Raw genomic sequence first — 14826 nt, 5'->3', positions numbered from 1 at the left:
AGCCTAATCAAGTGGCTTTTGGCGTGCGCTTGGGAAGCAGTTTGGCTCTTTGTGTATTTGTTGGCCCTCGGTGCTGTCCTGAATTCTCCTCGGTTACACCACGAAGAGCCAAACTCTTCGTGCTGCTTGGGCTTGGCCCAGAGAGGCTGCTGGTAGCGCAGTCCTTGGCGTGCTGGCGGTGGTGGCGGTGGCGGGCAGGAAACCATCGGGCCACAGAGGGCTGGGAATCAGGCAAGCAGGGGCTCCCTGGGGCATCTCTCTGGCTGCCCTCCTGTCCACTTGGATGTTGAGGCCTCTTGATGCCTCTCCTGCGACCCCTGCAGGCTCCAGAGTGTGGCCTCGCAGGCTTGCTTGGGGCTGATGGATTCCAGGGGCCCCAGTGTGGGTGAGAATAGACCACGGACCCTAGACCCTGCCTCTGGACTCTGGCCACACTCTGCTCCATTCCAGAAAAATCCTTTGCTTGGGGATTCCCTGATGTGAACTCCAGCTCCTCTGCCTTCCCAACAGACCTCGGTGGTGCCCAGCTGGGTCAGGCGCTGTGGACGCGGCAGGGAGGGGATGGGCCCAGTCCCTGTTCGGAGCTTCTGTCCTGATGGGGGGGGGGCGCGGGGCTGGGGACGGGGGACTCATGCAGACACACCCACAGGGCAGTGTCAGGGAGCCCAAAGTGCCCGGGCTGTGCGTGCATTCACTTTTTAAAATTAGACATTTCGACCCAGAGAAGAGTAGCAAGAGAATGCCGTTTCACTCAGTTTTGGGAGTTATTTCTTTCTGGCCCCATGCGCCCTGTCCGCGGACCGTTTGAGAGTACGTTGGCTGTCTCCGCACTTCAGTGGGTGTTTTCTGAAAACAAGGATGTTTTCTTGCGCAACCACGTTACCGTCACCAGCCGCGTAACACTATTGTCTGGGCCGGTGCTGTCCTCTCCCAACACAGTGCCCGTCCCGTTTGCAATCTTAAATTTTTGAGTGGCCGCGTTAAAAAAAGTAACAAGAAGTAGGTGACGTTAGTTTTAATGATAGGTTTTATTTGACCCACTGTATCCAAAATATTACCATTTCGGTGTGTAAACAATGTCCTATGTTACTGAGATGTTTCACATTTTTTTTTAATCCAGCTGTAGAAATCTGGAATGTATTTTGCTCTGACAGCACGTCCCACCCACACGCGCCCCGTCCAAGGGCTCTGGAGCCGTGTGCGACAGCAGGGGCGGCAGGGTTGTAATCCAAAGTCCAAGTTCAAGTTTAGAAGTGCCTTTGAGAAACACAGCAGGGTGAAACGGGGAGGTGGGGCTCACTGCTGAGGCCTGAGGAGGTGACAGCTGAGTCACCACCGCTGTGGAGGACTGCAGTGTGATGTGTGAACATCGAGGGACAGGCAGACGGGGCAGCAGATACAAAGGCCCCGGGGGCCGGAGGGAGCACATCTGAGCAATCGCCAGGAGGCCCTTGGGGTGCAATAAAGGGCAGGCAGGGCTGGACCTCATAGAAGCTGTTGGGCCATGGAGAGGATGACTGATCTCGTTATAGATGAGACTGGAAGCAGCTTCAATTTTAAGTGGGGACATGACATACTCTGTTCTTGTTTTAAAGCGCCGTCTGCTTACAGAGAACAGATGGACGTGGGCGGGGAGGGAGGGAGAGCAATTAGCTGGCTATTGCCATTCTCCGGGGGAGAGACGGTGGCTGCTGGGCCCTGGGGGCTGGCAGTACCTGTGGGGAGAAGTGGCTCAGCTGGGGTTACCTTCAGCGGGACTGGTCTAGCCGCCGCGTTCCGGATGTCATCTTCCCCTCCCCTGTCTGTCCCCCCGCAGGTCCATGAACCTCATCTACAAGGAGTCGGGGACGTTTGAAGGCATTCCCACCTACCGCTTCGTGGCCCCCAGCACCTTATTTGCCAACGGCTCGGTCTACCCACCCAATGAGGGCTTCTGCCCGTGCCGGGAATCTGGAATCCAGAATGTCAGCACTTGTAGATTCAGTACGTGCCATCCCGGCGGGCGGGCGTGAGGACGCATCCATCGGTCCCTTCGCTGTCTGCCTCATCTCTGGCCTCTTTACTCTGCATAATCCCATTAGGCCGGAGGGAAGGAGGGCAGCGGAAAGAATTTGAAAAGAAAAGAAAAGTCCCATGCAGATCAGTGGCCGTCTCATGAATTCCCACAGCCTTAGTGGCTCAGAGCAACGTGACTGTACTACCTTCAACAGTTCGGAGGCCCGACACAGGCCTAGGGGCCAGGTGTCGGCGGGCTGCGTTCCTGTCTGGAGGCTCGAGGGGAGACTGTGCTTGCCTTTCTGAGGCCACCGGAATTCCGTGGCTCCCAGCCCCACTCCCATCCTCACTGCCAGCAAAACCCCCTCTCTCTGATCCCACATCCATGGCCTCATCTCTTCTAGTTTAAGGACCCCGGAGACTACATTGGCCCCTCCCAGGCCAGGATAATCCAGGCCACGCTCCCTGTTTTAAAACCAGCTGGTGAACGGCCGTAACTCCCCCTGCAGCCTTCCTTCCCCGTTGTCCTGTGACCTGACGTTATAGGCTCTGCAGCCTGGGACGCGGACACCTTTGGGGAGGGCCCCCTTCTGCCTGCTGTGCCAGGATATGTACCTTGAGGATGCGGCTTCGTGGGAAGGGCCTGTTCCCCGTTGGGAGGAAAGGAAGTGGGCAACGGTCGGGTTGTTCCATAAACTCTGGTTGGGCCACGTGCAGTTGGGGGGTGGGGTGTGAGCTGTGGTGCTGGCAGTGGCCTCTGGCTTCCTGATTTGAAGCTGTGTGTCTGTCCCCAGGATGTCCGCCTCTGTTGCTCGATTTGGGCGCTTGGCTGTCACCCCCAGTGCCCTCCCCTTGCCCTCACCCAGCATATAGGCAAGCCCACCGGCTCTGCCCGCAAACAAGGCACTCCTTCCTCCCTCCCATTACCCCGCTCCCTGGTGGTCCAGGCCCATTGCCATCACCCTCCATACTAGCTGTTCCCCAGACTGTCCAGTGTGGTCACCACTGGTCCCAGGGGGCCATGTGTATTAAAATTGGTTTGAATGCAATGCAATTGAAAGGCAGTGCCTTAGTCATGCTGGCCTGTGCCCACCTCTGTGCACTGCAGGATCTGGCCTGTGCCCGGCCTGTCCAATATCATTTCTTCCTGTACTTGCCCCACTAACTAGTTTGCAGCCCCATGGCCTTCTCCCTGTTTCTAGAATATATCAAGTTTTGTTCCCCCTGCCTTGAGAGTTCTTTCCCCAGATATCCATGTGGATCCATGTGGATCATTCCCTCCCCTCCTTTCAGTCTGTTCAGAGCCCACCTCCTCCAGGCGGCCTGCTCTGATTTCCCATGCTAACGTTGTTCCTCCTTCCCCCTCCGCCCCCCTCCCGCTCCTGCCAGCTGCTCTCTGTCATTTCCCCCTTTATTGTGTTCTTGGTGCCCGTCACCCCCTGAAATCACTGGCTGTGTGTTCTGTCTTATTTATTTACTGTCCGTATCCTCCACCAGACTGTAAACGCTGTTGCCAGGGCTCTGTCTGCAGCTGCTGGAATTGTACCCAGTCTGTAATACTTGAATGTATGGGTGTGTGCGTGTATCCTGCACTTAGGAATCTGAGGCTCAAGGCTGGGGCAGGACCGAGGTCACACAGTTGGTAGGATAAGAAGCCACTGCTCAGGTGACTGGGTCCTGTCTTCTGGCGGCCTGTTTGGCTGAAGCCACATGTCCAGCTGGAGATGGGGACCAAAGAGGAATAGTTTTCAGCAGGGTTGGGGGGACGGACCGTCAGGTTGGATGACTCCCCAAGTTCGGGCAGAATGGGGTGCACTGTAGGTGAAGGGTTTTGAGCTGGGGCCTGGAAGTGTCTTCCCTGTCACGGCCTTGTGACAGGGCCTTGCCCTCTGTTTAATTCTCCTGGCCTTGCCCTCTGTTTAATTCTCCCTTCCCTGAGGTCTCTGGGAATTTCTGCCTGTGGGGTGGGGCAACAGTGCAGAGACCTGCCTGGCTGTGGGCTACAGTTGCTGGGGCAGGTGACAAGAGCTACAGCGGCCTAAGCCGTAAAGGGCATTTCACGGTTTCTGTGCCTCAAAATTCCAGAGTGGATTCCTGTATTAGGCACGGCTCCAGAGCTCGGCTGGTGGGGGGAGCTGCCTCTCATACGGGTGTGGGTTCCGGAAGAAAGAGTGGGTGCCAGGCAGGCACAAGCTCCGTGTCCATTGGCTTCAGAGGGCCAGGGATGAGGTTTGCACTGCCTCCTCTTAGCACATCTGCCAAAACAACCTCAAAAGTGCGAGGGAATTTTATTTTTATTTATTTTCTAAAGATTTATTAATTTATTTTAGAGCGAGCAGGGAGGGGAGGGGCAGAGGGAGAGGGAGAGAGAATTACGAGCAGACTGCGCTGAGCACGGAGCCCGACGTGGGTCTCGATCCTACAACCCTGAGATCATGACCTGAGCTGAAACCAAGAGTCAGGCGCTCAACCAGCTGCCCCACCCAGGCGCCCCCAGAACTGCAAAGGAATTTTCAAATATTTATGTAAATAAAATAGTTTTTCTTTTAAGTTGAACTAAACACGTGTATAGACGGGCACCCAAAGGACAGGTACAGTTTGAAATTCCACTAAGTGCACATCCCCTGTCACCAGCACCCAGAGCGAGAACCGGACAGGAGCGGCCCCAGACATCCCCAGGGCCCCTCCCAGGCCCTGGCCTGACGTCCAGCAGCACAGCCATCATCGCGTTGGTGAGGTCTGTCCCCGCTGGGGGTGTTGTGGGCCCCCTCGTCGTTGCTGTATAGTGCGCCTCGGTGGGAATGCACCTTAGTCTCCTTACCTCTTCTGCCGTTCACGGGCCTCCGAGTTTCCGTCTTTTGACCATTTGTGCTGCTGGGAATGTTCCCATCCACATCAGTGCACCTGTGTCTGCATGTCCGTGACCTTTTGTCTGAAGATAAGGAACACCACACATACCCCTTTTAGGGTTTTGAAGGTTTCTTGGACCCGGAGGACTCTCGCTCCTCAGACTGTGCAGCTCAAGGCCCTGAGACTTGCTCGACAGACCTCTTCATCATAACCTCTTGTGACCCTGGGCAATTAGTCTGGTTAGGCGTGCCGTTAAGCTGTAGATTAATGGCCACTTATGACCCGTGCTGTTTGGAAATAAAATAAAAAGGAACGCACGCATGTGTGCTTGTTGGTAGAGAAACAAGCGACACGCGTGCTTACCGAGTGAAGCAAGGGTCAGGTGTTGGACATTGGTCTGACCCACTCCAGGTGCCTCCTTGGAGATTTGCCACCTTCCAGGGCCCGAGGTGGTGACTGCTGCTCTTACTGAGGGTCTTAGTAAACATGGGGGTCCTCGCGTTCGCTCTGGGAGTCTCCTTTCACAGCGGAGAGGGGCGGATGGGAAAGGAGGTTTTCCAGATTGTAGGGCATTGTGTCTGGGGACGCTCAAGGTAGCTTCAAAGGTCCAAGGAGGTGGCTTTATGTGACATTGACTGACTTGGGAGGGAGGGCTTCTGTTTTCCCATTCCGTTGCCCTCCTTCCAGTTACCCCCAGGAGGGAGTCTCTGTTGGTACCAAGAGGCCTTTCCAGTGCCCATCTATCTTCCTTTTTAAAAGATTTTAATTTTTTGAAATTTATTTATATTTTTGAAAGGTTTTATTTATTTATTTGTCAGAGAGAGAGAGAGCGTACAAGCAGGGGGAGGGGAAGAGGGAGAGGGAGAAGCAGGCTCTCCGCTGAGCAGGGAGCCCGATGCAGGACTTGATCCCAGAACCCTGGGATCATGACCTGAGCCAAAAGGCAGATGCTTAAGTGATTGAGCCACCCAGGCGTCCCAAAAGATTTTCATTTTTAAGTAATCTGTATGTGGGGCTCGAACCTTCAACTCCAAGGTCAAGAGCTGTGTGCTCCACCGACTGACCCAGCCAGGCGCCCCTATCTTTCCTTTTAACCGAAAAGAGCAGGTCTGGGGCTCAAAACTCCGTGCAGGCAACAGTATCTAGTTAGAATATTCAACCTCCATGGTTTTCGTTGTATTTATTTCTGTGTTCACTGTCTTGTTGTGGCAAGTGTTCGCCAGTTATGGGTCGGATAGAAAGTTCCACTTTAAAATATCACTATTTAAATAAAGCGATGGCATTTGGGTCAGAGAAGCACATTGTATAATGTGCAGGGGGAACCAAGTATGGCAAAACTGAAGAGGTACGTACTTGGCTGAATGAATCAATGTCAAGAAACACGAAGGCAACGGGTGTTCAAGTTCTCCGGGAAAGAGGAAATCAGGCGGCAATGGAACCCCAGCTTCTGTTTCAAACCAATGCTTGGTCTTGCTAAGAAAAGTAGAAAGAATCTAGATTTGAGGCTGCCAGAAACATAACACGGGTGCCTGTCACCTGGCAGGTGGTGGAAGTGCTGTTGGTTTTAGGGAAGGAGACCTTGTGAGTTTTGTTGTCATTTTTTTTTTTTTTGTATTGAAGTGAACTTCTTATGACATAGAATTAAGCATTTTTAAAATGTACAGTTCAGTGGCATTTAGTACATTGACAGTATTGTGCACCCACAGTCTCTGTCTCGTTCCAGAACGTTCTCATCCTTCCAGAAGGAGACCCCATACCTGTTAGCAGTCACTCCCCATCTCCCATCCCCTAGCCCCTGGCTAGCACAGTGTGTTCTGTTCAGTCTCTAGGATTTGACCTGTTCTGGATCCTCATGGGTTTTTGCGAGAGGCTCATTCTTTTCCTCGTTAACTCATTGTCCATCAGGCCTGTCGTACGTGGTCCTAAGCACACGAGGATGCGCTGGCATTTGTCTTGCTCGGTCAGTTGATGGAGAGGTTCGGCCTCACGTTTCTGGGTGTGAATTTCTCACACAGAGGGGCCCGAGTCAGCCCCTGTTCACACTCTCTGGCGTCCATCTCACAGAGCGGCTGCTGGGAGAGAAGGAACAAAGCAGGTGTGTCTTCTCCCTTCCCGTGGACGATAGGGAGACCCGGCCGCAGGTGTGCACACCTCAGCGTCTCTGACAGCTGCCGCGTTGCCTGCAGAAGACGTTCCAGGCTGCTTGGCTTGGCGATCGAGATGTCCCTCCCCCACCCAAGTTCAAATCTGGCCTCAACTTACCTTTCTATCCTCAACTCCCATAATTCGTGTCCACGTGCTGTCTGCTCCACGTGCTCTGTGCATTTTCCTGTCTTGCTGCCTTTGCTTCTGCCAAACCGTCCACCTGGAATGCCATTCCCTGGCCTTCCCTTCCTTCCTGTGATCTCCCCCACCCGAGTCAGCAACTCCCACATGACCACTCCTGCCGGCACAGAGCTTGTCCTTCCCAGTGCCTGGCATCTCTCGGGCACTTGGTGAACATTTACAGACCGGAAGAAGGAATTCTGTCTGTCTAGTTATTGTTGTTTGTATCTTGTCATCATCTGGGTGCTTGCAGGCAGTGGCCCTCTTCCATCCCCTGTGCATGCCCAGGGCCTGGCACGACGCAGGCCTCTGGCTGTGCCGACGCTCTCCCTTGTCTGACGATCCCTCTCCCCCTTCTGCCTTCTAGATGCACCCTTGTTTCTGTCCCACCCTCACTTCTACAACGCCGACCCAGTGCTAGCAGAAGCAGTGCTTGGCCTCCACCCCAACCAAGAGGAGCATTCCTTATTCCTGGACATCCACCCGGTGAGCCCCTGCCTGTCAACCTGTGGGGGGTTGTGGGGGATTTCCCACTGGTGCCTACTCGGCCCCCTTCTCTTGGCAACCCCCCACCCCCAGCCACCAGGCACTGAGCTATTCCAGGGCGGGAGTGATGGGAAGCCTGGCTTTCCTTGGCATTGATAGCTTCTAGAGTATCAAGCCATCAGAGGTCCCTACTTTGCCCTGACTCCATAGTTCAAGGGGTTCATTATTTCTTTACAAGGGAATTGTCTTAATAAAAGGGCCGTAAGACAGTAAATTAATTAGAATTATCAGTCTGCAAATTAGCCAGAGGAGCTCTCTGGCTGTGCCAACATATCATAAAGACCTTTAGGTCCCGACAAGGGCCTGGAATATCTTGTAGATAAATTGGGTTCGCGGGAATTTGTCCTCTGCGACATTCTGTCTGCTGGTGGTGACCAAGAAGGTGGCAGACCCACACATGCGGCCCTCCCACGGGCTTGTCTTTACCTGGTTGTCTAATCTTTTCATATCTCTGCCACTGTAAAATGTGCCCATTTGGACTTGGTGACTTTTGCTGTTGATTAAAAAATCCTACGGGTTTCTGTTGCCTGAGTGGACACTCACAGTCTTGCCCACAGGCCTTTTTCAGAGCTCTTCGACATTCCATGTTGTTTTTCTATGTACTCAGATTTTCTGAGCTCCTGACTCGACCTACCGGCCCCTGGCATTACCCGCCTCCCCGTTTATCTCTTTTCACTAAAAACCCAGGCTAGTTAAGTTGACGGCGACTGCACGCACTTCACATCCAGCAGACATGGCTTGCACACTCATTATGGCGCCGGCACGAGCCGATACTTTCACACGCTGTAACTCAGTCCACACTCACAATGATCTGGGGTGTGAGCTCTGCTATTCCCATTGTACAGATGGGGAAGCCGCAGTCCAGGTAGGTCAAGTGATACAGCTCGGAAATGGGACTGTTGGCTGCACAGAGGAAAGGTCCATTCTGTCTTGTTTGTTGCTCGGATTCCAGTAGTTAGCACAGACACACCAGCATCTCAGTAGGTACGGGTTTGATAAATGCCTGAGAGTAAGTAAGGGACAGAGCTGAATTCAAACACAGGCCTTCTGATGCTGCCACCTCATGTCCTGTGCGAATACCTAGTTAATTTTAATGAGGTTGATGTTAATTACTTAAACTAATGGAAATTCATGTTAATATGTGTTCCATATTAAGTTTGTTCTTTATTGCTAGAAATGTTACGGCTTTTCCATGTTGCCTTAACATTTTCACCGGGTTTTAAGAGTTTTTTTGTTATAAAGCTAACATGGTTGTCCACCTTCTTCTCTTTTAGTTCTTTTAGTTTATTTATTTTTTAAAGATTTATTTATTTATTTATTTGAGAGAGAGAGAGAGCTGGGGGGGGGGAGGGCAGAGGGAAAGAATCTCCAGCAGACTCCCCAGTGAGCCAGGTGCCCGATGTGGGGCTCGATCCCACGACCCTGAGATCATGACCTGAACTGAAATCAAGTCGTACGCTCAACCGACTGAGCCCCCAGGCGCCCCTTGTTCATTGATCTTACTGCCCCTCTCTCTCTGTCTGCTGGCTTCTGGGGAATCTGGCAAGAACACAACCTCTGTTCTCACGGGCGACTTTCATTCGGGTGCATGGCTTTCCCCCCTCCCCCCGTGTTGAGGAACAGGCGGCTAAGATTGGGGGACCAGACAGACGCCAGCAGGTGTCTTGTAGCGGCCATAGTAGGAACTGGCTTCTACTTCTTTGTTTCGGGTCAGCTGGAGGCACGCAGGGAAAGGAAGTGGCCTTTTGGTTTTTGGTTGCTGATTCAGGTAATTTTGGGGAGGAAGAGCCTGGGACCCATTTGCTGCCTGGGCCGCATTAGCCCCGAGATCAGAATACCTGTGGGGACTGCTGTGCTGGTGGCGATTCTTCCGGCCCTGAAAGCAGGAAGGGTGTGGTCAAAGGAGTGTGCTCTCGGTCCGTGTTTTTGTTCTGGGGGGTGCTGGGAACGGGTGGGGTTTTGCCCACAGAGAAGAGGCCTGAGAGCCCTGGAGGAGCAGGCCAAGGAGGGAAGGAAACAAATTTCCTGGGGAAGGAAGTGGCCCGGGTGGAGACCCCAGACTAGAGAGGCTGTTCTAGAAAGCAGGGGTGGGGGTGGCAGGTTATGTCAGGGTCTCTAAGGCCACCCCCAAGTTTGATGATTTGCTAGGAGGACTCTCAGGGCTCCGCATATGGTGAAAATGCCCCTGGGATTGATTACAAAGGACACAAAGCACCATCCACAAAGGGAAGAGGCACGAGGGTGAAGCCCGGGGGAGCCGGGCACGGGGCCCTCTCCCAGGGAGGCCACACAGGACACACTTATTCCCCCAGCAATGAGGTGTGCCATCTCCCAGGGAAGCCCATTAGAGACTCAGCACCCTGGGTGTTCACTGGGGGCCGCTCACACCGGCACCCTCTGTCTGGTACCTACCAAACTTCCAGGCTCCCCACAGGAAGGCTGGCCGTCAGCATAAATCATTGTTTGTACAAACAATCCAGGCGCAGTGAGCCCCGCTTATCAGTTAGGGAGTCAGTGGGGGGCCCTCCTGAAATCCAGGTTCCCAGACGCCAGCCACCGGCCAGCCTGGCCAACAGGCCTCTGAGGAGGACGGCCTCGGGCCTGCTGTGTTATCACATTTCCACACACGGGTGGACTCCCTCCCGACTCAGCGGGTTCTCGGGTTCAAGCTCTCCCCTGTCTCAGGAGCACGGCCTTTGCCCTGTCCCTCTGGGCCATTGGGCCGCCAGGCCTGCTTATCACGGAAGATAAGGCCCTTGACCACTGATGTGCATGATAATCACACAAACATCGACGGCCCTGCGTGTGGCTGTCTTGCGTGCCTGAGTTTGCGCTGCAGAAACTATGAGACGTGGGGGGAATTAGCCCCTTTTGCAGATGAGGAGATGGGCCTCAGTGAAGAGGCAGCAGCTGGGGCCCCCTGACCTCAAGCCTTGGTTCCTTTCCGCTTCTGGAGCTCCCTCTCCGAGTTGATCAGACACGTGCGTCCCCTCTCCTGCTATTTCCGTACTACTTAAAAAAAAATGGTCTCCAAAAAAAAAAATGTAGGTTTCTGCAACAAAGCAAGTTTCCTGTTACTGCCTCATATTTGGAAATTAAAAAGTTCTCGAGAAAAAGAAAATTAAACACAAGGGAAAACTGTCATTAGGTTTGAGACAGGAAAAGTTGTGTGAGGAGAGTGACTTTTTCACACGCAAATCTATTTTGTGTCGCTGGGAGGATGGGAGAGGGACGATGAATACAGAATGTACTGTACTGGGGACACGTGGTGGCCGCAGGAGGCCTTTGGGAAGCGTGTGCTTGCCCAGAAGGGCTCGGAGCTGGGGGGGGGGGCTGCCCACCCTCTGGGGCAGGACCAGGGGCGCCAGCGAGCCCAGGCCCCTCTCTGTGCTTCCTGCCCCAGGTCACCGGGATCCCCATGAACTGCTCCGTGAAGCTGCAGCTGAGTCTGTATATCAAGGCCATCAGAGGCATCGGGTGAGTGGCGCTGGGTCTGGATCCCAGCGATGGGGGGCTCCGGTGACCTCCCCAGGGACCAGCAGGTGGGGAGGGAGACGGTCCTACTAGATGTGGAGTCTGTTCCCCACCCCGGAATCCTGGTTTGTCTCTTAACATCCGTCCCCCAAATTTGCCAGACTCTTCCATCCAAGTGGTTTCCCACTCAACAGAAAATTGAAAAAAAAAAAAATTAAATTCTGGCAAGAGCAAGGATTTGAACATGGAAATGTACCAAACAGCATTTTAAAGTGTGACTCTTCACTTTACGGAAGGCATTTTTTTTTAAGCCCTGATTTTCTTGTTGTTTGTTTCGAATAATGGCCTTATCGAGATGTAGTTCTCATGCTGTAAAACCCACCGTTTTAAAAGGTACAACAATTGGGTGATTTGTAGTGTATTCGCAGAGTTACGCAGCCATCACTACAGTCACCCCCAAAGACACCCCATTCCCCCTCCCCCAGCCCCTGGCGACCCCTCATCTACTTGCTGTCTCCATGGATTTACCGGTTCTGGACACTTCCTATAAAGAGGACCACGCACTGTGTGGCCTTTTGTGTCCGGTTCCTCTCACGGCATCACATTTGCCAGGCTCATCCACATTGTAGCAGGTGTCCTACTTCTTCCCCTTTGTGGCTGAGTCATAGTCCGCTGTGTGCATTGGGCATGTTTTATTTATCCTTTGGTGGACGTTGGGTTTTTCTCGGTTTTGGCCATCCCGAGTAACGCCCCCATGACCACGCATGGATAGCTTTCTGAGTGGATGCGTGCTTTCATTTCTTTGGGGGCAGATACCTTGGAGCATAATGGCTGGCTCAGACAGCGAGTCCGTGGTTAGGCGTTGGAGGGGCCGCTGGGCTGTTTTGTCCAACAGCTGCCTTGTTGACCTTCCCGCCAGCGGTGTGGGAGCGTTCCAGCCTCCACGTCCCGCCAGCTGTTGTCAGAACGTGGTATTGTGGAGCTGGGCCAGAGGGTGCACTGATTTAGTCGTTATGGTAGCGTCTGGGTTCTTGGGTTTTTTGTTTTTTGGGTTTTTTTTTTTTTTGCTTTTTTTTTTTTTTTAAAGATTTTATTTATTTATTTGACAGAGATAGAGACAGCCAGCGAGAGAGGGAACACAAGCAGGGGGAGTGGGAGAGGAAGAAACAGGCTCATAGCGGAGGAGCCTGATGTGGGGCTCGATCCCGGAACGCCGGGATCACGCCCTGAGCCGAAGGCAGACGCTTTAACCGCTGTGCCACCCAGGCGCCCCTGCTTTTTTTTTTTTTTAAAGCATATTTGAGATAGTTTCATTAAAAAAAAAATTCCTCTAGGAAGAGTTCTGGGCTGCAGGAATGTGAGCATCTCTTCAGCTTTGTAAAATGCCTTTCAGCCGGAAAGAACACGCTCCTCTCCCTCACTCCCACCCTGGCTTATTTGTGCATTGTGAGGCTGTCAGAGGGCTTGCTCTTGGAGGATTTGTGGGTGGTGAAATGGCCTGCCACCCACCAGCCTCGGGCTCTGGGGCCCACGTCACTTCACTGGGGGAGGATGACTAGGAAAAGCTGGGCAGGCTGGGTGGGGATGGGGGCTGAGGGCCAGCCCCTGCCCTGCACCAGGGAGCTCATGTCCACTGTGGCCCCATCCGATGCATTTTCAAATGCATTTTTCAAACTCTGGATTTTAACAGGGGCTCCTTTAGTTTTCACTTGTGGGAAATGAGTTTGAATTCCTGACAACTGCTGTTCAAGCCGGCAGTACACTTGGGCCTGCCTGTTGGTGACCCCGGGCCTCTACCCTGACCTCTCTGGTCCTCTGTGTCCCCGTCTGTTTGGAACAGGGCTACTCAGCTGTCTGACCTCCCCTTTAGGCTGGAGCAGTGGCCTCGAGGGAGCTGGTCTCACAGCAGTACTTCCTGCCATCCTCGAGGGCCAGTGGGCAGTGGGTGTGGGAAAAGGCCAGAGACACAGCTGCCCGCGAGCAGAGCTGTTGAACTGTGGCTTGTCTGGGGAGCTTCTGTGCTGTTCGCCCATAAGATAAACGCAGCGGAGTTGCACGCTCTCTGCATTTACTTTACAGCCGTTCTTACAAACTCAGGTAAAAGAGGCCAACGTGGACCTTCTGTTGTACTTCTGTAGTGTTTTCTGTGTGTCTCCTCTGTAGGCGATGCCCTGTAAATTCGTTTCACTGCACAATACTCTACTTAGCGGCTGCCCGAGAGATTAAGAATGGTGATTGAGGGATTTTGGCCTTTTGTGCCAACTTTGGTTCTGTCCCCCTGTGCGTGCCATCTCCCCTCTGTCCAGCTGTGTCTTCTTTAAGCAGTCCCAAGCCTCCCCCCTCCACAAACAACTGCAGAATATTTTCATCCATTTGTTGGCTAGGGGTTAACAACGACAACAGTAACAGACCTGGAGCTCTTTCTATATGGTGGGGGCTCCTCTAAGCACTTTGCTCATGTTGCTGCATTCATAGCCGAAGAGCCCCACGAGGAGTGCCTGTGTAACCCCCACTTTACAGAGGAGACACAGAGAGGGTAGGTAGCATGCCCGAGGTCACACATTAGCTAGTAAGTGTTGTGTCAAGGGTCCCCAAGACCACTCGCAGGTTCCATGATGCAGTGGGAAGACTTACAGGGCCCAGCACGTAGTCGAACTTGTAGCTGTGGTTTATCACAGTGGAAAGACTCAAACAAAATCAGCAAAGGAAAAGGTGCATGGGGTGAAATCTGGGGGAGCCAGGCAGAAGCTTCCAGAGCCCTCTCCCAGGAGAGTCACACAGGATGCCCTTAATTCCTCCAGCAATGAGTTGTGACAATACGTGTGAAGTGTTTTCTACCAGGGAAGCCCATTAGAGAGACTCAGTGCCCAGCGTGTTTACTGGGGCCTGGTCACATAGGCAGCCTCTGTCTGGCATGGACCCAGATTCCAGACTCTCCAAAGGAAAGCAGGAGGTGAGCATAACTCTATTGTTAGTTAGCTGGGTGCATTGCCATCCCAAATAAATTTGGGGTTTTGTTTCTAAAAGGAACAGATGGACATCAGCCAGGTCACTGGCAGCCCCCACCTTATAGAAGATGTGAGTTTTTAATTCAGAAAGATACGATCAGGTTGTCAGGTTGCTCCCCGCCAGGAAATACCCATTACTCAAGCCTGCACCAATCCGATTGTTACAACATCAAATCCCTCTTGACCCTGGAGCTTACGATCACATGTCCAGAGCTGCCTCACGTAAAACACCGACAAGACTTCTCACCTGCTTTGTCTCGCTTATTTCCAGACAAACAGGGAAGATCCAGCCCGTGGTCCTGCCGTTGGTGTGGTTCGAAGAGGTGAGGCTGTCTCGGGCTGCCCTCATGGGTGCCCTTGGGCGCGGGGTCTGGGACTCCAGGCAGGAGCCAGTGTGGGCTTTGGAGGCAGGGGGCTGTTTGTGGAGGGTGGGGGGCGGGCTGGCAGCTGGAATGTGGGCTGTAGAGCATCTCTGAGCAGCTTCACAAGGGCCCAAGCATTTTCTATCAATTATCCCGCCGCGTTGATAGATCACGTGAGGTGGGGAAGGCGGAAGCTGCATGAAACTCTACAGCCCTGGTCCAGGGTGTAATTTTCTAAATGCGCTTGACCACTTCTCCTGAAAGAA

General features: G+C 53.2%; 1 protein-coding gene across 5 annotated transcripts in view; it reads left to right on the top strand.

Annotated features, from left to right (window-relative positions):
• SCARB1 (scavenger receptor class B member 1) overlaps positions 1–14826 on the top strand; it is a 128010-nt gene that overhangs the window by 48574 nt on the left and 64610 nt on the right. For all 5 annotated transcript variants that reach the window (XM_040620030.1, XM_040620029.1, XM_040620031.1 and 2 more), the window contains exons 7-10: positions 1817–1983; positions 7538–7656; positions 11120–11193; positions 14470–14521. In XM_040620030.1, the coding sequence (XP_040475964.1) occupies positions 1817–1983; positions 7538–7656; positions 11120–11193; positions 14470–14521 (412 nt within the window). The remainder of the gene's footprint in view (positions 1–1816; positions 1984–7537; positions 7657–11119; positions 11194–14469; positions 14522–14826) is intronic.

The sequence above is a fragment of the Ursus maritimus genome, unplaced genomic scaffold (assembly GCF_017311325.1).
Source record: "Ursus maritimus isolate PB19 unplaced genomic scaffold, ASM1731132v1 scaffold_33, whole genome shotgun sequence".
Taxonomy (NCBI): domain Eukaryota; kingdom Metazoa; phylum Chordata; class Mammalia; order Carnivora; family Ursidae; genus Ursus; species Ursus maritimus.
The sequence above is the reverse complement of the archived record's forward strand: the minus strand, read 5'-3'. Positions and strand labels throughout refer to the sequence as shown.